General features: G+C 53.1%; 1 protein-coding gene across 1 annotated transcript in view; it reads right to left on the bottom strand.

Moving 5' to 3' along the window:
- Positions 1 to 15,005: 15,005 nt before the first annotated feature.
- Positions 15,006 to 26,611, bottom strand: part of ZFAT (zinc finger and AT-hook domain containing) — a 158,285-nt gene continuing 146,679 nt past the window's right edge. The window contains exon 16 of the mRNA XM_055545717.1: positions 15,006 to 15,385. Coding sequence (XP_055401692.1) covers positions 15,146 to 15,385 — 240 coding nt within the window. The 3' untranslated portion in view covers positions 15,006 to 15,145. The remainder of the gene's footprint in view (positions 15,386 to 26,611) is intronic.

Here is a 26,611-nt window from a genome sequence, read left to right as displayed (position 1 = left end):
TCCACCCGATGCAGACACCTGCCCTGCGTTTCCCTGCTTCTCCTGCACTGCGATGTCTAATCTCCCACGTGCTTCCTGGTTAGACTGTGAGCACCCCCAGCCTGGGGCTGTGCCTTATTTGCCCTGGACCCAGGGCAAAAGCACAGTGAGTGGCACACAGCAGATGCTCAGTGAATTAATGAGATACAATCCGGGCCCCGGGCCAGTGGGTAAGAAAGTGGGGAGGGAGGAGGCCCTGATCACAGCGCTCCCATCTTGTAGAAGAGGAAAGCGCATGCCTTGTTACCATTAGAAGTTGGTTGGCACAGTGCCACTGCCCAGGCACACCCCCAGGGCAACACAAAAGGAAGTGAATTCCAAGTGGATGTGCCTGGCAAGACTTCCAAGGGCAGGGAGTACCTGAGCTGGCTGGGAGGAGGGGAAGGCCGCCCAGAAAACAGGAAGGACTTAGTGGCGTGGCCCTGGAGCCACGATGGCGTCTGGTGGGGGAGGACCATAGCCGGGGAGACAGGGTCAGGCGTCCCCCAGGGGGCTTCCAGGAGCCCTCCCCCAGGCTCTGCCCCAACCATCTGTGCACCAGCCAGGCCCAGTGCAGAAGCAAAAGCCACCCGTCGGCAGGGGTGAGTCAATGCAGACGCCTGGCTTGGATTTACGGTGACGCACATTGATTCTGGCTCTTGGAGGGTGTCAGCTCACCCGTAAATTAAATGATTTATCTCGAGGAGCTACAGAGATAAGTGGCTTTGCACACAAATACCTTTTCTTTTTCTACTAAGAGCACTAATGTGCTGAGGACTTCTGTGGGAGAGGTTTTAGGAAGCTCCTGCCATATCCCTGGGTCTGGCTCTGGGCAGGTATGTAGACAGAGCCAAGGTGCTCCGTCCCTGGTCTAACCTCAGCTCAGCAATGGGAGTGCCGTCTGCCTCACCTTGTGTGTTAGCTGCTCAGTCGTCTCCGACTCTTCGAGCCCACCAGGCTCCTCTGTCCGTGGGATTCTCCAGGCATGAACACTGGAGTGGGTGGCCAATCCGTTCTCCAGGGGATCTCCCCAAAAGGGATTGAACCCAGGTCTCCTGCACTGCAGGCAGATTCTTTTCCACCTGAGCCACCAGGGCAGCCCTCTGCCTCACCTTCCTAGGTGCTAAAGGATTCACTCACTCATTCATTCATTCATCAAATGTTGACTGAAGGTTTGTTGTGCTGCTCTGGGGGCCAGGGGCTGTGGATGGACACAGAGGTGGACTAGACCTAGTCCCTGCTCTCTGGAACTCACCTGACAGTGGGGGACACAGGTGGTCAATGACTGAGATGACATCATGTGCGATCCATGCTGTGAGGAAAGGGGACCAATTAATGTGAATGGTATGACCTGGGCTGAGGGTAGAGGCTATTCAGATGGGATGGGCAGGGCAGACCTCTCCAAGGAGGGCTCCTGAGCTGAGCCCCAAAGGATGAGAATGAGGTAGTCTTGCAAAGAGGAAGAGGAGGAAGGTTGTTCCAGGCAAAGAGAATTACAGAGGCATGGGAAAGCTTGGAATGTTCCAGAAACAGAAAAGAGGCCAAAGTGGACACTAAGCAGGGAAGGGAGATGGGGGTGGGATGAACTGGGAGATTGGGATTGACATACAAACACTGCTGTGTACAAAACAGATAACTAGTGAGAACCTACTATATGCACAGGGAACTCTACTCCTTGCTCTGCGGTGATCTAAATGCGAAGGAGATCCACAAAATAGGGGGTATATGGAGACATAGAGCTGATCCACTTTGCTGTACAGCAGAAACTGACACAACATTGTAAGGCAACTACACTCCAATAAAAATTTTTTAAAAAATAAATAAAGTGGCAGGAGGCTGGTGAGCAAGTGGGAAAGAGGTAAGAGAAGACCCCGCAGGCCAGTGGATGAAGTTCACATTTGACTGAAAACCTCCTAGGAAGCCAGGGAATGGCCTTGAGCAGGGAGGTGAGATGACTCTGTTTTCAGGGTGCTCTGGGGCAACACTGGAGACTGGATGGGAGGGGTCGGGCCTGGAGGAAGGAGGTTAGGGCTGGGTGGGCACCCAGGTGAGAGGTGAGAGGGCAGGAGGCCGCTCAGAGGTGGGGGAGGGGACAGGAAGTAGACAGACACCAGCTGCATTGAAGAATGCGGTCCATTCCTACTCCAGGAGAGAGATCCAGGCTGCCAGGCTTCCTGGGCTACAGCAAACACAAACCAGGCTGCCCGTGTGGAGGCCATGCAGCCCAGCCTTACAGCCTGCGGATGCTGTCCTCGGATTCCCACGTCCGGGCTGCCTCTGGGCTGAGTCCTCTGAAGCCTGAGAGGCAGCAAGCATCAAGACACACTCTGCTTGGTGGATCAGGTTTATGTTCTATGAGCCCAGGGAAAGCTCCTGGGGAAAGCACACGTTGTTCCCCTACCAAATGATCATTTCACCTAAAATCCGTCCCTGCGTAGGGTCTTTTTCCTTCTATTTAGATGTCCTATTATTTTTTATCCCCCTTTTATAATTTTTGAAAAGGATCTTTCCCGTCAGTTTTCCTATAATCAATCTTTATTTAGAAAGTGGTATTTTGGTTTGTATCCTTAGGAGTTTGTTATCAGGCTACCTGCTTATTTGGCAAAATGGCTTTCCACTGATTGGTCCCAAACGAATTGGTTTGGGGTGAACCGCCCCTATGCCAGCATCCTCCATAGGACAGCTGTTTTTCAGAGATGAGGGTACCTGCACTCTCTTTACCCACGGAGGACCCCTACCTCCAAAACAGTCTGCAGCTCCCTACGCTTCTTGATACCTGTGCTGGAAGAGACACTCTTTTTCTTTTTTCTCATTCCCTGATAACGCATCAAGAGAGACTAAAGTTGGAAATCCAGTTCCTGGTACTGAAACAGTGGGTACAGGTGTTGGGACTCAGGCTTTGGAAGGAGTCAGCCCCAAGGCAGCCAAGGTCACGTGGGGAGGGGGCAAAGCCCTTCCGTCAGGCAGAGAGAACAGCTGGGAAAAAAAAAAGAGGAAAATGAAAGAAGGTGGGGAGAGGGCCAACTACTGACAGGAGAGCACCAAGGAAGGAGAAGAGCCCGCCCAGGCTGGGCTCAGGTCGTCTTTGGCAAATGTTAAGGTGCAGGGGCAGGCATCTCGGGGCCACTCCTGTCTCCTGATCAAAAGGCACTTTCATCATCACAGCACAGAACAGTCCAGGAGCTGAATGGTGGCAAATTGATTCTCAGCTCTGTGTGTGTAATAGCCGACCATTAATAATTCATGCCGCAGCGAGATGACGAGAGTCGGCGCTGTCATCAGCGCCCTCCCCCAGCCACCAGCACCTGCTCCCTGCCACCGACCCCTTTGGGGGACCGCGGTCCCTCTCTCTGCCTGGGACCAGAAGCGCTGGCCTGCTGTATCATGCCGTGCCTGACACGCCCGTGACAAATGCTGACATCCTGCGTCAAGCGTTTCCTTCCAACCACCCCAAATCAGACGGGCTACAATGTGGCGATTTATCCTCCTCCCCATGTCCTCAGCCTCACCCCTGCCCCTCGGAGGATGCAGGCCAGCTGCACAAGTCCCCGGGTGGCAGCTTAACTCCCACTGGCCTCTGCCCCAGAGCAGCAGATGAACCCATGTGGGCCTGGACATCCAGCCGTGGGACCAGCTTTTGCAATGTCTTCAGGCCACTGGGCAGGTTTCAAAGGGGATGATGAAGTCTATGTTATTTCCCTCCTCCTGCCCCTCACAACCCTAATTTTTGGTGCAGGTTGTCCTGGCACATCCCCAGACAGCCGTCTCCATTCTTGCCTGAGAAGAGCGTCAGGACGCCTCCCATCCCTTCTCCACTCCACTCCTCAAAGTGGCCCCACACGTTCTCATGGTGGTGACCACGCAGTCCCCGTGGTGGGGAGGGCAGCTGTGACTCAGCCCCCCGCCCCCAGCTGGTGCACCCCTCTCATCTCACCCCATGTCAGGGCGCTTACAGGTCAATGCAGCCCATCATCTCACCCCATGTCAGGGCGCTTACAGGTCAATGCAGCCCATCATCTCACCCCATGTCAGGGCGCTTACAGGTCAATGCAGCCCATCATCTCACCCCATGTCGGGGCGCTTACAGGTCAATGCAGCCCACAATAAATCAAACCAAGACCATAAAGCAGGGTCACTGCAGGCGCCCCGGGAATCTGGAGATCCAGAGACGGTGAGCACCACTCACCGGACCCCATGCTTCACACCATCATTTCTTGGCGCTGCTTTTCTTTCCCCATTTACCTCCTGAGGGTATTCATGTTTTTATTCAATAACTATGGAACCCTTACAATGTGCCAGGCACTGTGCACCAGGCGCTGGGTGGGTGAAGCAGAGAGCAGAGTGCAGCCCCTGGAGCTTGGGTTCTAGTGTGAGGGGAAGAGAGGGGCAATAATCACAACATAGAGATGTGGATGCCGACAGAGATGCAGGTACAGATGTTAGCACTGAGTTGGGGGAGGGTGCAAATGCATCACAAGACCCCTTCACTCCCTTTATGGATGCTATCTCTGATAAAGAGTCTTCAATTCTGCACCTGAAACCAACACACATTTTTAAAAATGGTTAAAAGAAAGCAATGCTCACATTGCCATTTTCTGACCACGTGTCCCACCAAGAAGAACGTAGCTTAGCTGCACTGGTGCAGAATGAAGACATTTCCTCACCTCCAGTCTCCCTCCCCCAAGCTCCCCAAGCCTTAGACCACCCTTCTTCATTATCCCTAAATATCCCAGCCCCTCACCTTCAGGGAAATGGGTTTGAAATTTGTTCCTGAATCTCCTGGCTTGGCCGCCTCATGAATACACCTTTTCTCTGTTGCACACCCTGGTGTCTCTGTGTTTCGTTTACTGAACGTCAGGCAAACGAGCCTGGTGGGGTCACAGGAGGGGCAGCAGGGAGCTGGGAGGCTGGAAGGAGGAGGAGGTGCTGGGAGGTCGTGGCCTGAGCAGGGACTCAGCCCCACGGATGGAGGGGCCATGGTAGACCAGAAGGAATTGTGCACCCTAATCGTATCTTCACAGGCCCCTCCGGCAGCTGGGCTGAAAACGACCATGAAGAGCAACAGCAGGAGAAGGGAGGTGAGCCAGTGGGGAGCAGGACCAGGCCAGGTGGCGCTGAGACCCAGCAGGTAGCTGGGAATGGTGCCTGGGGACAGCCTCTGGGTGCTACTCTTACAGGGAAAAACCTGTTCCTTTAATCTTTGCTTCCAGTTGTTCTGTTGCTTTTGTTCACTAAAAGGACACTGTCTATTCGTAACAGCCTGCCTGGGGAGCCCTGCCCCTCCGCCTGAAAGTTAACACATCTCCTCCTCAAGGCCGTTCCAGGAGATATTTGCAAGATCAATGGCCTTTTTACTTTACTTCCTCCCCTCTCTGTTCTGTAAAAGAAACTGGCATACAGACCCCAATAAGATGGTTATTCGGAGACCTTAATCTACCATCTTGACCACCTGCTGGCTTTCCTTGCCCGATACACTTGTCTTTCTACTTGTCTACTGAGTGTGTTCCCCATGGAGTCTCACACATGCACTCCAACTTATTGGTTGTCGTTTGGTGAGCAGAACGATCTTTTTTTTTTTTTTTTTTAATTTTGTATTTTGTACTGGGATATAGCCAATTAACAATGTTGTGACAATTTCAGGTAAGTAGCAAAGGGACTCAGCCATACATTCATGTATCCACTCTCCCCTAAACTTCCCTCCCATCCAGACAGCCACAGAACATTGAGCAGAGTTCCTTGTGCTGCACAGTAGGTTCTTGTTGGTTATCCATTTCAAATAGAGCAATGGGTACATGTCCATATGTGTCCATCCCAAACTCCCTAACTATCCCTTCCCTCTTCCCACCCACTCCCCACACCCTGCTCCTGCCGCCTCTGCAACCATAAGTTCATTCTCTAAACCAGAGCGAGCTTGACTCAGCAACACTTCTACAGGGAGAGTGATGAGTGGGCTGATGGGCTGGATGTGGGGCAAATAGACGCCTCTCCTCCCGACAGAACCTATGCCGTCCACTACACCTGGAGGTGGTGCTGTCTGCTGCCCACAGCTCACTCCCGGGAGGCCCCGGGCACCAGACGAGCTCTGCCCTGGGTGTTGCTGCTTCTGCTTGTCCCCAGGGCTAGGTGGACAAGATGACCAAATGGGCCTTCCCGTGCTAAGGGCCTACTGTGCGCATGGCTTGGCCAGGCCCTTCCCTGAGGACCCTAGGCCATTCTTCACGACTGACCTCTGCTGAGTCCCCCAGTTCACAGATGGGTGTCTTGGCATCTCAAACTAGCATGGGTGGGGTTAACCCTGCAGGGTCTTGGCCCCGAGAGCTGGCAGGCAGCCAGCGAGGCTCACACCTGGGCCACACAACTCTGAGCCACTTCTCTTCTCCCTTAAGAGAATTCTGGTTTCCTCTCCCTTGGTCCTGGTACAAGGCTGTGAGCCTCTCCTGGCTCAACTCTTTCACTGACTCACAAAGACACCTTCTGCCGTTCCTTCCCCGAGTCTTCCCTTGGTTTTAAGTCTTTGAAAAGGAGTGATTTTATAGGAATAATATAGATTCTATAAACTTTTTTATAAAACAAACTATATGTTTATGCTTACATAGATACATTGAAAATAAATCCATAAAAGGTAAACAGTTTTGTTCTCTAGAATTTGTATTTTCTTCTCTGTCCTTTTCTGTACTTCTCCAAATTCCCTGCCATTTATAAGAGGCATTATTGCACCAGGTTTACGAACATGGAGTCTGGGACCGGGAGGCCTGGATTCATATCCTTGGCCCCACAGACTCCTCTGATCTGCGGCCAATCCTCAGCCTCTTCTTTCTCTTCTCCAAAATGGGGTCATACGAACACCTCGGCCACTGTGTTAGGGCTGTTATCAGGACCAGTGAGGTGGGGCCAGGGAACTGCGGGTGGTTCTCCGGTGAGCCCTCCAAGCTGAGTGAGTGACAGGTCTCACGATGGCCTTGACTTGCTGTAAAATCACAGGGTGCAGAGCATTTTCAGAGAAATATTTTTAAAATAATTCAAGAGCCAGGGTAGGGACAGGAGAATTAAAGCTCGTTCTAATCTTTAAAGCCTGTGAATCCGAGGCTTCTGCACCACAGACATTTTCAAAGCTTCCTGGAATCTGTCTTCATTTGGTGCCTAGGCACAGGGGAGATGACAGACAGGCCTGCGGCCAGAGTCAATTAACAAGTCAGCGATATGAGGAGACGTTCCTCGGGCAAGAAGCAGGGCTTCCCTTGCTGTGTCGTGTGGGTGGGGGCTTCGGAGATGGGGGTGGGGGTGGTGTGTGTGTGTGTGTGTCTGTGTGATGTATGCAATATGAGGTGGGTGTGTGTGTGTGTCTCTTTCTCTGTGTGTGGTGTGGTGGTGCAAATGTGGGTCTCCAGGGATTGCACAAAAGTAAACAAACACACAAAGTTGGAGTGCACATGTGCGACTCCATGGGGAAACACTAAGCAGACTATTTCCCTCCACAGCCAGGGAAGCTGACGGTGTGTCTTGGCTGCAGAGGCCAAGTGCACGTCCAAGGGAGGAAAAGACGCAGGCTCTCCGTGCTGACCTGACGGGGTGCTGGCAGTGACACGGGCCAGGCGCCGTCAGGAGACCAGAGGCAGGAAAAGCCAGCAGGATGAGAAAGGCCTCAGAGGGTGGGGATAACGCTGGGCCACAAAGAACGCTTGTTGTTTAGTCACTAAGTCATTACTGACTCTTTGTGACTTCGTGGACGGTAGCCCACCAGGCTTCTCTGTCTATGGGATTCTAGAGGCAACATACTGGAGTGGGTTGTCATTCTCTCCTCCAGGGGATCTTCCCGGACCAGGGACTGAACCCACGTCTCCTGCACTGGCAGGCGAATTCTTTACCGCTAAGCCACCAGGGAAGCCCAACAAAGAACACACTTCTGGTTCAATGGGAATCTGAAGTCCGGGTCAAAATTCACATCCCTGTCTGATACGGGCTGGGGGTGGGGTGGATCAGTTAGAAGTTGGGGGATCAGGTCAGACCAATGGAGCACAGGATTAACAACAGAGAGCCTATATTTAGAGAGGACATTTTCCCAGCTTCTCTGGGAGGCACGACCAGATCAAACTGAACCTAAAACCCTGGCTGAGGTAGAAAGCATTCATTGCTTTTGTAAGCCCAAGGAAGATCATCCAACTTAATTAAGATGGGCTCACCCTGGGCCCATCCCTGTTAGTAGCAGGAAGACAGCAGGGAGTGGGAGGAGGGAATGGGGTGCAAAGGGGGAGTGTCCTCTGGGTAGAGCAAGAGTCCCCCCAGTGAAGGGTCTGCTCAGTGTTCCTTGGGGTCCAGGCTCCAGGGTCTGCTGTCTTGGACAGCAGGGAGCAGAGCAGCATCTTAATTAATCCGCAGAGAGCGCCTTGACCTCCGCATCACCCTCTGTTCTCAATCACTCAATCCTTCTAATTTCCCAGCAATTTAATTAAAGGATCTTCCCTTTTACAAGAATGTCTCATTTTCCTCGGAGAAGCAGTAAAAGAATCCAGAGTCTCTAGAGTTGCTTCCCTATCAGAACAGAAAGGAGCCAACACAACGACTCAGATATCCCCCAACTCCACACCCCGTCTCCCACTCACATCCCATTCCCCATTCCACCCCCACCCCCCACCCGATAACCAGAGCAGGAAATCGAGGCCCAGGAAGAAGAGGGGTCATCTCAAAAACCAGTGGCAGACTTGGATCATGACAAACCCATCCCCTCCATCTCCCCTCCGTCCACTCCATGAAGGGCTGGAATCTTCAACCAGTGACTCCAGTTTATTCCTCTTTAAAATGGCATGGTGCCCATCAAAGTTAAATTCGAGTGCAAAAGTGTTTGGTTGCTGGACATCAACATTGAGACAAATGCCTTTGCAGTTCCTAAGAATCTGGCCTAGTAGACCCAGGCACCTAGGACAGGGGTCAGTTAACAGCAGCCTGTGGGCCCCATCTGGCCTGCCACCTATTTTTGCCAATAAAGTTTTATTGGAACACACACATTTGTACACAGTTACCATACCATCTACAGCTGCTTTCAGGTGTCATGGGCAGAGGTGAATAGTTTGCTAGAGAGACTAGGTGGCCCACAAGGCCTAAAATATTAAACCCCAGGTGAGAGTCTGTGATCTCATCAAGAAGCCTCCCAGGGCTGGAGGAGTCAAAATACCTTCCCTGAGAAATCAGAGTAATAATAGCTATGGTACATAGGGTGCAGGCTGCATGCCAAGGAAACCAGAGGCTGGCTGTTAGAACGCTGCCACGGGGAACTCTCTCGCTGACCCCATGCGTGGGTGAGAACATCCCCATGCACAGAGGAGCTCACAGAACCTCAGGGGGGCTGAGGGACCCCAGAGACCACGGAGCTGTGAGCCAAAGACAGAGCCTTGCTCCACATTCCCCTGGCACCAGCTCCTCCACATGGGGCGATGTCCTCAGTGGTCCTCCAGCCCCAACCCTGTGCCCGGTGGTAGGGAATGGACACCCAGACAGTGGAAGAGACCTCCGAGGCCGCTCAGAGATGGAGAAAAGCCCAGGGCTCCTGGCTCCCTACGCAGAGATCCATGCATCCCGTCGGACTGGGCTAAGGTGATGTGGAGGCCGGAATGACGCAGCACCCGCTCCGAGTCGGGTGAGGCACTGAGCAGGTGAGGGCATGCATGCCAAGTTGCTTCAGTCGTGTCCGACTCTTTGTGACCCCATGGACTGTAGCCCTCCAGGCTCCTCTGTCCATGGGACTCTCCAGGCAAGGATAATGGAGTGGGTTGCCGTGTCCTCCTCCAGGGGATCTTCCCGACCCAGGCATTGAATCCGGGCCAGAGTTCTTACATCTCCTGCGTTGGCAGATGGTTCTTCACCACTAGCACCACCTGGGAAGCCCCGTTACTGCTGCTGCTGCTGCTAAGTCGCTTCAGTCGTGTCCGACTCTGTGCAACCCCATAGACAGCAGCCCACCAGGCTCCCCCGTCCCTGGGACTCTCTAGGCAAGAACACTGGAGTGGGTTGCCATTTCCTTCTCCAATGCATGAAAGTGAAAAGTGAAAGTGAAGTCACTCAGTCGTGTCTGACTCTTTGCGACCCCATGGACTGCAGCCTACCAGGCTTCTCCGTCCATGGGATTTTCCAGGCAAGAGTACTGGAGTGGGGTGCCAGCACCTTCTCTGTGGGAAGCCCCACTAAGCAGGTACCAAACCTAATGTTCAGCCACAGAAGAGTGACCAACACAAGTTCAGTATCCCGCTTTTCAGATGAAGATACTGGGGCTCAGAAATAGAAAGGGCTGTGTCCCAGGGCACCCAGCTAGCAGAGCCCACGCATGGACACAGGTTCCCGCAAGCCCCAAGTCTGTTTCTTCCCTCTGCCTCAGGCTTCCAGGTGAACTGGAGACAGCAGCAGAGAAAGTCATGACCCCCTTCTGCTCTCTGGGGGCTGTCCTGATCCTCTGAACCCACTGTGTACCTGCCTAGCACCCAGCCCGGCTCAGGGGCTTGTCATCCAGGAAGCTCCTGGCTCCCCCTGCTGGTGTTGATCCCACAGCCCCACCTCTCTGACTTAAAAACCTGCTCTGGCTCAGTTTTCACTCCCCCCTGCCTGGAGCTTGCAGGTTACAAAGAGATTCCACAGGCTTTGGCCCAAGTGACACGCACGCAGACTACACGAGGGTGAAGGAGGGCTGGAGACAAAGGGCTTTGGAGCTGGGCATGCCTGCATTCAAATCCCCACGGGCCACCAGCAGCCAGGGCAACGTCCTCCTGGCCTCTTTTCCCTCATACAATTACTGGGGAGAAAAGTAACAGTCAAGAAGTATTTGTTGAGCATCTTCTGACCTCCTGCCCTACTAAACTTTGGGTATGCAGACGCCTGACTGTGTGACGCTGGCCAGACCTGACTTCAGTGTCTTGTATATTTTATTCTGAAAACCAAGGAGGCTAAATTGGATCAAGGCTCTTAGCTTAGTATCCATGAAGCTCCTGTGTGTGTGTGTGTGTGTGTGTGTGTGTGTGTGTGTGTGTGCTCAGTCATGTCTCTTTATGACCCCATGGACTGTAGCCCACCAGGCTCCTTTGCCCATGGGGTTTTCCAGGCAAGAGGACTGGAATGGATTGCCATCTCCTTCTCTAGGGATTTTTCTGACCCAGGAATCAAGCCTGTATCTCCTGCATTGGCAGGCTGATTCTTTTAGCACTGAGCCACCAGGGAAGCCCTGCTCTGTCCTTTCTGATTATCATAAACCAGGGAGTCAGCTGTGGCCTCTCCCAGGCTCTGGGGCTCCTCTGGTGGTAACCCACCCTCCAGCCACTAGATCATTCATTCACACATTCAACACAGTTATGAGAGAAGACGATGACAATAATCGTGGAAAGTGAAAGCTGTTCAGTCGTGTCCAACTCTTTGTGACCCCATGGACTGTATGGTCCACGGAATTCTCCAGGCCAGAATATTGGAGTGGGTAGCCTTTCCCTTCTCTGGGGGATCTTCCCAACCCAGGGATCAAACCCAGGTCTCCCACATTGTAGGCGGATTCTTTACCAGCTGAACCACAAGGGAAGCTCCAATAATTGTAGGGATGGTAATAATTAACCCAGCTCGGAAGCTTGTGCTGCATTAGGAGATGAACAGGCTCACCTTTTCTAAGCCTCACAATGACTTAGTGAGGAAGGTGCTCTTGTGATCTCCATTTTAGAGATGGAAAAACTGAGGCTCAGAGAGAATGTGTGATGGACCAGCTTGTAAGTGGTGAACCCCCAGCTTCAACCCAGGAGTCTGACCTCAGACATAGCAAAGGTTTAAAGGTGTATCTACACTTCACAGGGTGCCAGGTGATAGGTTTGCAGAGACCCCCCATCCTGGGCCGAGTCTACTGATGATTACAGTCAATCTGTTGTGACCAAGGAGGCACGGTGAGCATCCCGCCCTCCAGGCCTGGCAGAAGCTTCTTTCAAGGCTCATTTCCTTCGAAGTACCTGGGAGGGATGTATGTGACCTAAGAACTCACCACAGGTGGCTCTGCCACTGGTGGTTCCCTCATCAGTTTCTCCTGGACCATCACCCGAGGGCCCCCCACCGAGGGCGGGGCTGCTCTCCATCACCCTCTGGTCTGGTTCTGGGATGGGTGGCCCTAAAAGAGGTGCAACATGGAAGGAGCAAGGAGGGGGCGGTGTGAAAACGCCGCAGATGACTCCGACCTGACCTGCTTTCTGTCGACACCGACCTGCCTTGCTTCGTCTGTTTCGTGATAGTTTAGTACACCGAGCCGTCACACTGCCTTCTTAGCCTGCAGGAAGTGTAACACCTGTTCTCCACCACAAACCACCAAAGCCTTAAATTGCAGCAGGAATAGTGACAGTAGTGATAGATCAGAATTTTTAATCAAACCCAAACGTGTCCCCGTCACGGCTAAGGGAAGGGCCGAGGTGACTGGAAAGTAATTTACTTAGAAAATTTTGTGATGTACGGTAAATTAAGTCCTCCCTTCAGAACACGTTTCTGCTTTTGTTTTTTGTTAGTTTTCCTCTTCCAAAGTAATACTCCACTTAATTGATTCCCAAAGACTTCCTGCTACTACCTAAAACTGTTACCACTGGGGGAAGATGGACGTGGACCTGGACTTCATCTGTAGGTGAGATGGACAGTTCATTTTGAAATTTTAAAAGGGGTGAGGTGGGGTGATGGAGTTGGAATCAAATAGTCTTTTCAGCCTTGAAGGATGGAACCAAAGGATACAGGGAACATCATCGGTGACAACAGATAATGTATTTTAAATACTTACTATAAGAAAAACTAATTTGCTAAATTGGCCCTGTAGATACAGTTATAAAATAAGTCACCATCTCCTCAGACAACTCAAAACTCGGGCTTCCCTGGTGGCTCAGCTGGTAAAGAATCCGCCTGCAATGCAAGAGACCTGGCTTCGATCCCTGGGTTGGGAAGATCCCCTGGAGAAGGGAAAGGCTATCCACTCCGGTATTCTGGCCTGGAGAATTCCTTGGACTGTATCGTCCATGGGGTCAACAATATAAGATAACAGGAAATCTCCAGATAAAATAATTTTTTAAAAAACCCTCAAAACTCAGAGCAACCGATGCTGCTGCGCGTCCACGGCCACACTAGGAGGTCACAGCCTCCTTCCTGGGCATTTCTCTGCCCGACACTGTGCCAAGCACCTCATGTATTCTCTCGGTGAATCTCACTGCCTCTGAGTCTTACCGTCACGTGCATGACGCGTCTAGCATACTAGACTCACTGTGGTGATCATTTTGTAATGTATAAAAACATCCAATGACTAAGCCATGTACCTAGAACTAACATAGTGTTGTGGGGCAATCATATAGCAAGAAACAAACACACACACAGGCTTCTAAACATTGAGGGGAAAAATCCATCATTTGGTTGTACCATTCACTTCTACCAAGATTGGTAAAAGCTCACCATCCTTACTAGAGAATGACTCAAAGGTCATTCTTTAGTGGTGGTGGTGTTTAGCCGCTAAGTCCTGTCCAACTCTCGACCCCACGTACTGCGGGATTTTCCAGGCAAGAATACTGGAGTGGTTGCCGTTTCCTTCTTCCAGGGATCTTCCCGATCCAGGGATCAAACCTTCATCTCCTGCATTTGTAGGTGGATTCTTTACCACTGATCCCCCACGGAGGCCCCATTCTTCACTGAAAATGGGTCAATAATGTCGTCCTTGGCCACAAAAGAGAACCAGCCGTTGTAGGATTAAAAACAATTCTCAAGCTTTTTTCTTTGTTACTGAATGGAAATCTTTGGCTGTTTTTAGTACCCAAATAGCGTCAAGGACTTTGTTTCGTGTGAACAGTTTTGTGAGTCCTCCTATGTCACGTATTTCCATTGTTTCATTGTTTAGAAATGTGAAAGTCTAAAACCATGAAGCAACAGTTTGGCAATTTACACCTCAAAAGGATGGTTTATTCAAATAATTGGTTAGAATCACTATAAATTAAATAAAATTTCATTTAATAAAAAAAACATCTTGACCTCAGTGAGCTGGACAGTGAGTGACGCCATCAGGAGACCCCAGGGCTGGACGGGGGGTGGCGGTACGTGCCTTGACACCCCCACAAAGCTGTCACACAGCAGAGGCGCAAAAGGTGTGGGCTTTACCAAGAGCCCCTGGATGAAAAGGTCAGACTTAGGAGCGTCGGGAAGGCCTGACGGTGGGTTTACTGCCCCTCCTGAAGCGGGGAGCGGCTGCTGCCTCCTCTAGGCTGCAGCAAACCAAAGTGAGGTGCCGGGAAGTGGAAGGGAAGACCACTGGCCTCTCATAGTGACCCTGAAACAAGGCTCACGCTTTAGAGGGAGAACGACGTCACCATCGAGTTCTGGGGCCCGGGGTCTCAGAGGGGGTGGGAGGTGGTGGGGTGCAGACATAAATCCGCCAACCTAAAGGAGGAGAAGGACTCAGGTAGAGGAATGCTTTGATTCTATCCACCCCACCTCCTTAGAGCAGGTGGCAAATAGGAAAAAGTGCATTTATTGGAAAAGCAAAAGAATTCTAAGAGAGGAAGCTGAGACCCCTCCACCTGGGATGGGACTGGGTCATCAAATCACGCTCATGTCACATGATAGTAAGTGCTTCGGAGGCTCCAGGAGGGCGGGACTCTGCAGGCCCATCCCTCCCCTCTTTTCTCTGCTAAGTGATTCAGAAATGCTAAGGTCACCTCCTCTGGCAGCTGTCTTTCAGTCACCGGGCTGCAGGGCAGTCCCAGATAAAGACGGGGCACCTACATGGGGTCAGGGGGACAGGGGTTGGGGCCATAAATCAGAGAAGGTGCTGATGAGGACTGGGGTGGGGAGGGGTGGTCTCTGTTTGAATCTTGACACAAAGGGGCTGCCCAGGGAGGGCCCTGTTTGGGGAAGTTGATGCTAAAGTCCTCCTGGAAGCGGGTGAAGTGGGGGAGGATGTGTGTGTGTCTGTGCTGCAGGGAGGGGAAAGGGGGGCTCCCGTATTGCTGGTGATGCCAACCGATGGTCTTACCCACCCCGAGGAGGACCAGGAGGGCCACATGTGGCCACTGGAGCCAGGAGGGCAGACGCGAGTGCATGCAGAGCATCGGTCTGGGGCCTTCCCGGGCGCAGCCCAGCCTCATGGCTCTGTGGCATGCCCCTAGAGCTCGGGGGCCGGCGGCCCCGAGGCCTGCTCCTCCACGGGCTGCACGGCCTCCTGCACATAGACGATGAACTCTGAGGCCTCCCCGCCCTGAGTGTAGACGGTGACCGTCTCGATGCCCTCCACGTCGTCGGACGACACCACCAGGTGATGCTGCTCGGCCAGCTCGACAGAGGCCTGCTGGAGGGTCTCCTGGATCATGACCGTGTGGTTGGAGCTGGGCTCCTCATCCGTGACCTGCGGGAGGGCGAGAGAGAGGTCACAAGGCGGGCCCCGCTTCCAGTCCAGCTGGGACCAGAGCAATCCCAGCGACTGGCTACAGAGCAGGCCGATTCCAGACAAGGCCAAACTCCAGCTGGTGCTAATGCCCTGACTCTGTTCTGGTCTGTTTTACAACTGCTTTTGATCTTGAGAAGAGAAATAATACAGATAACATAGGCAAAAATTAGAAAGTGTTGAGACCCTAAGAGGTGCAAAAGTGACTGACAGAAAACCAGCCGAGGAGGAATGTGACGGGCCCAGACTTGCCAAGCTGGGGAATGACCACCTCGGACACAGAGCAGACGTCAGGGTGACTGGCCTTGCCCAGGGGTCTGTGAAGGCGAGGCAGGAAGAGCCTCTTTGTCCTGCACTTGGTGGGGTGCACACAGCACCTCCCTCGCTGTGGGCTGTGAGCCTGGAAAGGCCACTTTCCCCCATGACCCTTGCTGTCTCATCTGTGAAACAGAGATTAGAATGCCCACTTCAGAGAACGGCTCGGAGAACTGAAGACGCTTTTGTAAGTAGAGTGGGTGCTTATAACATCGCCACGCCTTCCAGGCCCTCATTCATGTACTAACAATGTTTCCCTATGGTACTGCGGCATGTCAGTTACTCATTCATTCATTCATTCATTCAACAAGACCGTCCTCGTTTCATCAGGGTCCCAGTGGACTGAGCTCTCTGAGGGCCAGGCTGTCATTGCCATGGCACAGCTCTCCCCAGATACAGGTGGGCGGGGCAGGTGTGGGCCCAGGGCAAGCACCCAGTATCTGTGGAAGGGTGCTCTGCTGGGTGCAGGTGAGTGATGGATGCTCGGGGAGCACACGGGGGAAAACCAGGGGGGCAGACACAGGACAGGGCGGTGCTCTGACAGAGCGTCAGGGCAGCCTCCAGGGGAGGAACGGGGGTGGGCTCCAGGCAGAGTGGGGACAGAAGGAGCAAGGACTCCCAGGACCCCCAGGAGAGACCAGGAGCAGCGGGCTTGCTCAGGTGCCGTCTGAGAGCTCCCACTCATGAAATACTTTCTGACTCCCCGGAGGCTGAAGCCTGGGTTACACTTTCCTCCCTGCCCAGCCCCCTGTAAACACGACCCACACCATCTCTGGGACCCACGTTCAGGCTTCCGGGGGCCTCCCTCTGCCCTGGGCCTGAGCCATTCCCTGCTAGCAGGAAGGGCTGTGTTGGGGGGAGCGTGGTCAGGTTTAATTCAGAGAAGAAAATGGAGGAGGCCCGTCTGGGGTGGGCGTCACACAGTTACTGATTGGAAGGAACCTCCAATTTGCACAGAACTTTCCAGAAGCTAGAGAGATACCCTGAGTGGGAAGTATTAGCACATTTAGCCCGAGCTGTCTTTCTACAGTAGATGGAGGCCTTTCATCCCCTTTTCTTTTACTGTTTGTTTCAATTTCATGAAATGGGAAAATGTACTGTGAACCAAGACTTTAGAAGTAAATATTGATTTACTTCACTTTGAAAGAGGGAACCTGACAGACGGGTGGGCAAGGGAGGAGGGAATACTGGACAAATGCTTTTCTCTGAACTGCCGGTCAATTCCACATGAAAGTAAGGAGTCGGGGGCACACGGGATTTACGCTGGGGTCCCAGGACCTCACGTGGGCAAATCAAGCCCATCGACTTCAGGTAAACAGATGCCAACAATCATGATAAAATGGGCAAGACCCACCAATACGTGAGCTTTGAGACGCACTCCTGGCACGACAGCACGATTCATATACAGTGACTGCCGTCGGAGGTGAAGCTCGGAACGAGGACGAGGACTTCACTGTCCTTCTGAACAACTCTAACACCTGAATGCTGATCAGGGCTGACCCCGCTGCGCAGACAAGGAGGTCCCTCCGGGCCCAGGCCTCGGATGAACAGAGCCTGCAGTCCCTGCTCCCAGGGTGGCAGGGTGGGGTCCCAGGAGCCGGCCCAGGATAACCCAGGTGCAGGAAGAAGGGCAGAGACCAAGATGAGGCCTCCGGGCTTGAAACAAGGGAAAATAACTCTGTCCCATGAGGGCTGGGGCCACTTCGTGGAAGCCGGTGGTGTCTGCAGATGATGGGAGAAGGCATGGCGGGCAGAGGGGAGGCAGCGAAGAGCAGGTGTGTGCTCACCGCCCTGCCAGTCACCAAACTCACTGGGCAGGTAGGATCACCAGTTCGGTTCACGCACTGCCAATTCTGAGAGCAAAATGAACTTTCCAAATTCGATCCTCTAGGCTTACTTCACCAGGAAGAGTGATGGAGACGAAAGTGAACGTGCAGCCACGGAAATCCTGTGAAGGGTGACCCTCCTGGCCGGCACACGTGTCACGGGAGGGGCATTCAAAGAGTAACTATGATGCCCAGGGTTCGGTCGCCAGCTGGTACTGGCTCGAGCTCACGTTCTCATGAGCTTGAGTGTGCAAATGCCCAGCTTCGTGTGAGGCTGTGGAAACGGGAACTGGGGGGCATGGAGGGCTACATCACAGAGGGGGTGCTGAGCCCCTCCCCCACCCTCAGGCACGCCACCTCTGCCAGGACTCACACTCTGCTTCTATGTTTTATGTTTCTGCCAACCACAGACTTCCTTCTCTGCCCCCGTGGCACCCAGTGGACACTCTCCTCACCCCAGGCCCATCACTTGCACACGGCGTCCTGTGGCCTGGGCACCTCAGGGAAATCTCTAGTGCCCAGTGACTCATGTAAGGTCTGTGGGCTGGAAGGTAGCTCAGATCTGGACGTTAATCCAGGTGACCTCAAGTCCAGGGACCTTCCCTGGCTGGTGCTGTGTGGCAGTGACCAAGGAAATGATGCGTCATAGATCAGTAGGGTTAAATTATGAGTCTCCACCCGTCCTAATCAGTTTAGGGCTGACTGTATAGCTCTCGACCATTTTCTTTGTTCAGAACGATCGCTCTAGCAGTTTAATCTATTAGCACAGGCTTACAATTGTTCTCCACGGTAGAAATAATCTGCCTTCACGGTGTCATTATCCCCCAAGATGGGTACTCCATTTTCCCCAAGTGCTGTATCTAACACATCTTCCAGCTAAATTATTAGCAGCACAGAGAGCTTAATGGAAAACCTTAACCCACAGGACTGTGCAAATTATTCACTAAATCAGGCTCTGAGTTCTGTAGCTCTGCCCATCTCAAGTGTTCCAGAATCTGGTTTTCTTCCCTGTGTGTGTGTATGCTAAGTCGCTTCAGTTGTGTCCGACTCTTTGCAACGCTATGGACTGTAGCCCACCAGGCTCTTCTGTCCATGGGATTCTCCAGGCAAGAACACTGGAGTGGCTTGCCCTGCCCTCCTCCAGGGGCTCTTCCTGACCCAGGGATGGAACCAGGGTCTCTTACGCCTCCTGCACTGGCAGGCGGGGTCTTTACCACTAACGCTGTCTGCAGCAGAGCACGAACAGAGCCCAGGGCTCCACAGGGCTCTTCTCTCCTGGAGTTTTCCGCCAAGACCCCACCCTCTCCACAGAGATACAGCAGCTAAGGGGCATCTGGGAAATGAATGGGGTTGGCCTGTGCCCCAGTCCACACCTCTGCCCTGCCTCCGAAAGATATGGAGGGGGTTCCATCTCTAAGACCCGGATGCTTAGCACCCGTCACCTGCCATACAAACTCGGCCATAAGTGACAAAAGGGCTTTTGAGCAAATAAATGAAAAGAGGGCAGCACGCAACCCCACGTGCCATACTGCGTGTCCCCACGGGTGTCCCTGCCCAGCCGGAGCCTGTGTGCCCGGAGCCGCCGCCCCACGCCCAGTACCCTGCCAGCCGCCTGGGCCCTCCCTGAAATGTGACTGCCCTGCTTGGAGCCCCTCTCTCACTCGAGCTCCTCAGTGTCACCGTGTCCAACAGGGCTTCCCAGACAACTCCTACCCCCAGCAGAAGCAGCGGCCTCAGACACACCCCCGCCTCTCCTGCCCTTGTTCCTTCAGTGCACTGTCGCCCGGAGACCATGTCACCTGCTCATCTATCTATTCTTCATCAGGAGCTTCTAGAAGCCAGGGACCCAGGCCATGTTTTGGCTACTTGATTCCAGCACCTACTACGTGGCCTGGCATGAGGAAGGGTCTGGCCAGGGCCTCATGAACAGTCAGCATCTGGCCCCATGACTGCATTCGAGGGGGATCTGCATTCTCCACGGTCATTTACGTGCTTTGCAACCAAGGGCCCTTCTTGTCTTTGTTCTGTTACCTAATTTTTTTTTTCAAATAACACAGTCCTTTAATAAATGGGGGAAATGAAGCAAAAAGTAAGAGAGGAAAAAGAAAAAGGAAAAAGGAAAAAGGAATATGCAGAATTGCTTCTTTCAAATGCCACAAGGTATCTTGGCTGAAAAAACATTGTCCCTCAGATGCACAGGACAGTCATCAGCGCTGGGCTGGGCATAGGGCAGTCACCTGGACAGCTGTGGAAAAGCTGACCTCTCCAGAGCAGTCCATTAGGCACTTGGCCTGCACCCCAAGAGAAGACAACAACAGAAGAGGTCCCAAGGCCACGTGCCCCCTCAGCCTGCACCCCGAGAAGATGAAAGAGGTCCCAAGGCCATGTGTCCCCTGAAGCAGCAGGAATGGGAGTCACCGTGCAGAGTGAATGCAGTGGACCCTGCAGGAGGCGGATGCAGCTACCGGGTGGAGGCTGATTTCCTCAGGAAGACGAGGTCTGGTTCTGAAGGGACCTTGCAGCATAAAACGCTGCTCGCCGGGGTCCCCACGTGCACTCAGGCCCCTCGGAGCATCGCCTGATGATGGTGGCCAGTGGGTGGGCGGACAAAGGTTACCCGGGCCCAGGGAGGCTGAGAAACCAGAAGAGGGATGAAAACAAGCTTTAAAATCAGGAGCAGATCTGAAGGGCGGGTGCCTGCAATGGGCTGCAGGGCAGCAAAGGTGCGGCCTTGGCTGGAACAGGGACGAGTTACATTAGCACCTGCTCTGCAAGACAGAGCAGTGAGCTCTGTCTGGACACCTCTGAATACTGAACCATTTACTGAATAAGCCATTGGACAAGTGTCTGGCTCTCGTCTGTCATACACGCAGCCCCCTGTATTTCAAACGCTTAATTGTCAGACACTCTGCTAGAGGCTGGAGACAGAACCGTGGGTCCCCCACGTTCTAGACACAAAAGGGTTGCCAGTTCAGTGGAGGGGTTGGAGAGGACACTTCTCCTGGACCCCTAGGGTGCAGAGGAGCTGGGTGGGTGGGGAGCAGGCGGTGGTCAGCAGTGGTTTCCTGCAGGAGATGACCCCTGTCTTGAACACTGGAGGGTTTCCAGGAATCGAAAGAATGCAAACATCCTCTAAGGTCCCTTGCACTGCAGAAATTCTCAGACTCCAGGGTACAGTGAGAATTAGAGGGCTGCAGACAAAAATCCAAACACAACAAACCGGAAAACAATGAAAAAGAACCTTGCGGTCAGTTCCTTTAGGTGAAATGCTCCCCTGGGTGTGTTGAAGCTCTACGGAAGGTGTCTTATTTTTTGCAGCAATTAGGGTTTCACTCACCGCTTAAATTATAACCAAGCAAGAGCTTCCTCCAGCATTCTCAACAGGAGACTGCAGACCCATTTTCCAAGGTTAATAAGCAAGCATGTTTACTGTAACAACCCTAGGTCAGGTGTGGCGCTGCCTGAATTGGAACCAAAGGGAAATGGTAAATATGATCCTGAATTTACAGAGGAAAGAAAAGGTATAAACAAATGTGGTTTATAAAAAAGCATCATAAATTCCCAACTCTAAAAATATATACACATCCAGGGGACCAAAAAAAAAAAAAGAGGAGGTGAATACTATGTGCAAGAAATTAGCACAAGATAGCAAAAGATATTCACAGACAGGGAGAAACCATTCCAGAGATCAAAGAAAATTTAAAGCCTTTAAAAAAAGAGCACGAATCCCTCCCGGAAGGGAGGAGGACTGTGACGCATGCCCGCATTCATGAGACATCCCTCCCCTCCACCGTATTTTGCTCTTGGCTGCAATGAGACAGCAGATACTTTCTTCTTTTCTGAAAATACACACCCCATAAACAGTGCAAAGTCCGGGTTGTAAAGACTGACTGCCCGATAAAAACAGTCCCCATGAGTGTGTCCTTGCTCTCAGAGACGCTGAGGGGTCCATCTGGCAACACTGGGCCCCCCGGTGCTGAGACACCAGGGCACTGGGGAGCCCCCTGCACAGAGTGGCCTTGGTCAGGGGCCGGGTAGGGGCTGGCCTGAGGCGAACGGGCGGGTCTCTTTGCCCAGAAACGGGAAGAGAGACCTCGAGCTCGTCACAGGATGAGCGTGGGAAGGCTTGCACGTTGGCCAGACAGACTGGGCAGGCAGCTGGGTTAGAGGCAGGGGCCCGGGCAGCAAAAAGCGGGAGTGCGTGGCCAGGACCCATTGTGTTTCTCAGGCGTCTGAGTGCAGACTGGTGTGATCTCAGGAAACCAGGTGGCTCGGGAAATCAGAATCCTTCTGCTGTGAACAGTGGTACAGTGGGAAGGGCAGCATGGCCTCACTCGAGAATTAATAAACAGTGGGGACCCAGTGCCTAGCACAGGGAGAGTGAAGCGGCATGAGGTGCTCACAATTGCTGGCAGGTCGGCCCCTCCGGGGCAGTGCCCCCACCACTGCCACCTCCCCCGGCACCCCCACCCGCCCCCCGGGTCTTGATTAACACACCCTCCTCCGGACAATGTGCACGCAGCACGGAGCTTCCAGCAGGCCTGATGTGAATGAGCCTAATGTTTGCCGCAGGAGATGTTTTTAAATGGAACCCAAACAGAGCATCTTCCCAGCGACAGGGAAGGAGGGGGCAGGCGGTGGCTTCTAACCGCCTCTGAGTATCTTCTGATATTTAGACAAGTTTGCTGTGCAGGATCCTGCCCTTTGGCGACTTGTCAGCACACATACGTTAATTTCCACTCAATGCCACGCATGCCTGGGCTCCGCATCGCTGGTAGGCACCCGGCCTCGGGTGGAGGGGGTGGCGGGGGGAATGTGCTTCTCCTGGAAGCCTCCCTCCCCCTGCCTGGAAGCCCGTCCAAAGGTGGACCACTCTTGGGTCAGTCAGGGGTTCCAATACTGTGCTCACTGAAGCCCCCTCCACTGCATTTGGGGGGTATTTCCCTCTGCGTGTGGCTCAGGACAAAAGACCTCTGCCCACCTGATGTTCACCAGCCCCCGGACCTGATGGGTGGGCGCTCCATGGAGACCTGGGCCCGATGGACTCCTCCCCTCCCTCTGCCGTCCCCAGGGCCCCTCTCCATGCTGGGACGGGGAGGTGGCACTGGCTTCTCGCCTCATCAATGGAGACTCTGCTCCCTGCGAGCCAACAATCTATTTCCTCTAGAAGTTTCTCTCCGTGTCCTTTTACACAGGTGACGGGCAGCCTCCAGGAGACCCTGGGGACAAGGACATGGAGCTGGCAGTACACACCCTGTTCCCCCCAGGACCTTCAGAGCCGCCAAGGGAAGACAGACTGCCCAAGGGAGTCAGACTAAACTCCCAGCGACGGAGCACATCCGAGTTCTGTTTGTTGTTGTTCAGTTGCTAAGTCGTGTCTGACTCTGAGACCCCATGGACTACAGCACACCAGGCTTCCCCGTCCTTCACTATCTCCCAGAGTTTGCTCAAACTCATGTCCATTGTATGGGTGATGCCATCCAACCATGTCATCCTGTGTCGACCCCTTCTCCTCCTGTCTTCAATCTTTCCCAGCATCAGGGTCTTTTCCAGTAAGTTGGCTCTTGGCATCAGGTAGCCAAAGTATTTGAGCTTCCGCTTAAACATCAGTCCTTCCAATAAATATGAAGGGTTGATTTCCTTTAGGATTAACTGATTTCATCTTGCAATCCAAGGGACTCTCAAATGTCTCCTCTAGCACCACAATTAGAAAGCCATCAACTGTTTGGCACTTGGTCTTCTTTATGGTCCAACTCTCATATCTGTACATGGCTTCTGGAGAAACCATAGCTTTGACTAGATGAATCTCTGCCGGCAAGTGATGCCTCCGCTGGTCTAATATGATGTCTAGGTTTGTCAGAGTATCCTGTTTAGAGACGGTTAATCATAACAAAACATAAACCACTTCAATCACTCTTCAAACTCACCCAGGTAGGTTCGTTGGTAACAAAGCAGATCTAAGAAGAGTCAGGGACTGTGAGGGTCTTACTCTGAGGCCAGTGCAACTCCGAGGTTGATGCCCACCATGTGCGCTGACATGAGCAGCCCCAGACCCTGGGTGGGAATCCCACGTGGACACCGCCTCCTGCTCATCTGGCCACAACTCCTTTCCTTCCTGTACTTCTCTCTCTGAGTAGGGAGATAGCCCACCTGGCGTCTCTCCTGCCCTGTGCTGAAGTCAGGTGCCCCTTCTGGCTCAGAGCCGCCTACCCAACTCCCTGCTACTTTGGGCAGGAGGTCCCATGATGCTGCTTGGCACCAGATTTTCCATATCAGCCTCCTCCAGGGCTTTTCCAGGGATGTGTGAGTGTTCATCGCTCAATCGTGTCTGACTCTTTGCGACTCCATGGACTGCAGCCTGCCAGGCTCCTCTATCCATGGGATTCTCTGGGCAAGAATACTGGAGTGGGTTGCCATTCCCTTCTCCACTCTCCAGCGGGGTGACCCTGAATGTCACAACCACGGCACGTGGGACAGACAGGGTCACATTGTCTCCAGCCGTGAACATGATGCAACCATCTACCTGGACCAGGCAACAGACTCTCCTACATAGCAGGAGGCATTTCATCCATGCTGGGACTCGTACTGCTGAGCACAGGGCCTGGACGGCTGCATCGGAACCTGCCTGCTGCACAGAAGCTTCCGGAAGCAAAAACAGTTATGGCTGACTTCTAGGAGCTCAGACTGGAGTTAAGGAGCTATGTCACTCCTATGACAGGAGCTAAGATTAGACTCAACCAGAGCCAGGCACCCTGCCAGCTGCTTCATTTGCGTAATTATGCATAACCCGCACATCAGCCCCACAGGGTAGGTTCTATTATTTTCCCACTTTACAGACGAAACAACAGAATTTCCGAAAGGAGAAGGGCTTTGCCCCAGGCCACACGCTATTCAGGGTCAAGTGCAGCCAGTCGGGCTCCCTTCCAGCTGCTTGCTGCATTACTGGCTGTGTCCTCCTCCACCCACTGTCACCTGGCCTGGGATGACCCCTAAAACGGGCTTCTCAGGAGTGCCCTGTGCACCACTCATCCAGGGACGGGCTCCGTCTTCAGGGCTTGAGGCTCCCTGGGCAAGGCATCCACAGCACCTGGAAATCACAGGCTGCCCCAGCACAGGCACCCCAGCCCACCCAGCTCGGCATCCAGAGTCTGGTCCCCCAGGGATGCTGGGCTCTGATTCACGTTTTGAAAAGATCACTCTGTCTGAAAACTTGAATTTAGAGCCACAGAAGAGAAAGTACGCAGCCTGGTGAAGAGCCAGGTCTGTGACCAGGAAGGGAAGCTGACAGCTGAGGGCGGAGCTCCCTGGGCTCCACGACACTCACGAGCCGCCCAGGGAGGGGACGACAGTGCAATGTGGAGTCTGATTCGGCAGGTCTGAAGGGGCCCAGACAGTCTGCATTTCTAACAATCTCCCTGATGCTGATGCTGCTGGCCCTGGGACCACATTCTGCATAGTCAGGGCTTGATGGGGGCAGCGGCCTGGGAACAGAGGAAATATTCAAGGTACCTTATGAAGGGAGCGCCCACAGCAGGGAAGGACTTGCTGATGGATCAGATGTGGGGGTGAGAGAGGCCGAGGAGGGAAGACAGACTCCCAGGAGCAGGAGTGGAGAGCTGCATTTACTAGATGGACAGGAGGCAGGGGGAGCTCCTCGGCTAAGATGGGCGCTCCTGCCCATGTGGGAGTGACGAGCAAGAACCAGTCTGCAGCTGCACTGCCCTGGGCTGAGCCTGAGGCTGGAACAGACCCCCTTCGGATGGGGACTGCAGCTCTGGTTCCTCCCATCAGAGCCCTGCCTTTGCCCCAAACCTGCAGCAGACCTAGAGATCTCAGCCAGCAAGGGCACGCTGCAGGGACGGGAGGAGGCAGCTAAAACCCAGCTATCCTGGCCAAGGACACGGATCAGGAAACGGGCACCCGAGCAAACTAATAAACACGAGAGTTGGGTTGTTGTTAAGTTGCTAAGTCATGTCCGACTCATTGTGACCCAACCCCACGGCCCATAGCTCACCACGCTCCTCTGTCCATGGGATTTCCCAGGCAAGAATACAGGAGTGGGTCACCGTTTTCTTCTCCAGGGGATCTTCCCGACCCAGGGATCATACCCGCATCTCCTGCATCATCAGGGGGGTTACCACTGAGCCATCAGGGAAGCCTCAAAGACAAGAGTATTAACACTCAAATAAAGTGGGATTCTGCAAACTTCACCAACCGAGCTGCAGCTTCTGAGGCACAAGGGGAAATCGGGTCTTAGGGAAAAGGGTAAAAGAAGCAAGGTTCAATGACGGACACCTTCAGGTCAGCTAACAAACGTCTTATGTGAAAAAGAGTGTCAGGATGGAGTAGAGTGCCGGGGACCAGCCCCGGCTGATCCAGGGTATTCGAAGGAGAGACGGCTAGGCGAGGGTCAGGGAACAACTGCTTAATTACACTTTAATTAAGGATACAAAGAGTAATAGAATAAGGATAGCTCAGTGAGGAAATTCATTGGAGAAAAGCGGCTGAAATAAGGATAGCTCAGTAGGAAAATTCAGTGGAGAAAAGAAGCTGAGTGGCTTGGTTTACGCGGAAAATCAATATAACCCGTGACACCAGGTTAGCTCTGACCACGGAGGCCGCAGGCGCCCTCTTGAATAGCGGAAGGTGCCCCACCTTAGACACCTTCTCGAGTGGGTCTTAGAAGCCCAGGCAAATAAATGGTCGCAGAGGACATCCGCGCTCCAGATGGACGCTCAGCTGGAAGTTAAAGGGAAGAATGACATGGGGAGACCAAGCGTTGGTGAGCAAGGCCCGCACTTTATTTTCCAAAGTAGTTTTTATACCTTAAGGTATGCATAGAGGATAATGGGGGAAGGGGTGGAGTCATGCAAGGACAGCAGTTCCTGGTTCTAATCTAAGCCAGGCTTTCAAACTTATCATATGCAAAAGTTCAGGTGATTGACATCATCTTCTGGCCCAGAGGCCTGTTAACATTTTAAGAAACTTATTTTTCTCTAAAGGTGATTATTCCAAAGTCAGGCACCAGCCTCCAAAAAAGCATTGG

The sequence above is a fragment of the Bubalus kerabau genome, chromosome 14, assembly GCF_029407905.1.
Source record: "Bubalus kerabau isolate K-KA32 ecotype Philippines breed swamp buffalo chromosome 14, PCC_UOA_SB_1v2, whole genome shotgun sequence".
NCBI lineage: Eukaryota > Metazoa > Chordata > Mammalia > Artiodactyla > Bovidae > Bubalus > Bubalus kerabau.
This window is presented reverse-complemented; position numbering and strand designations above follow the sequence as displayed.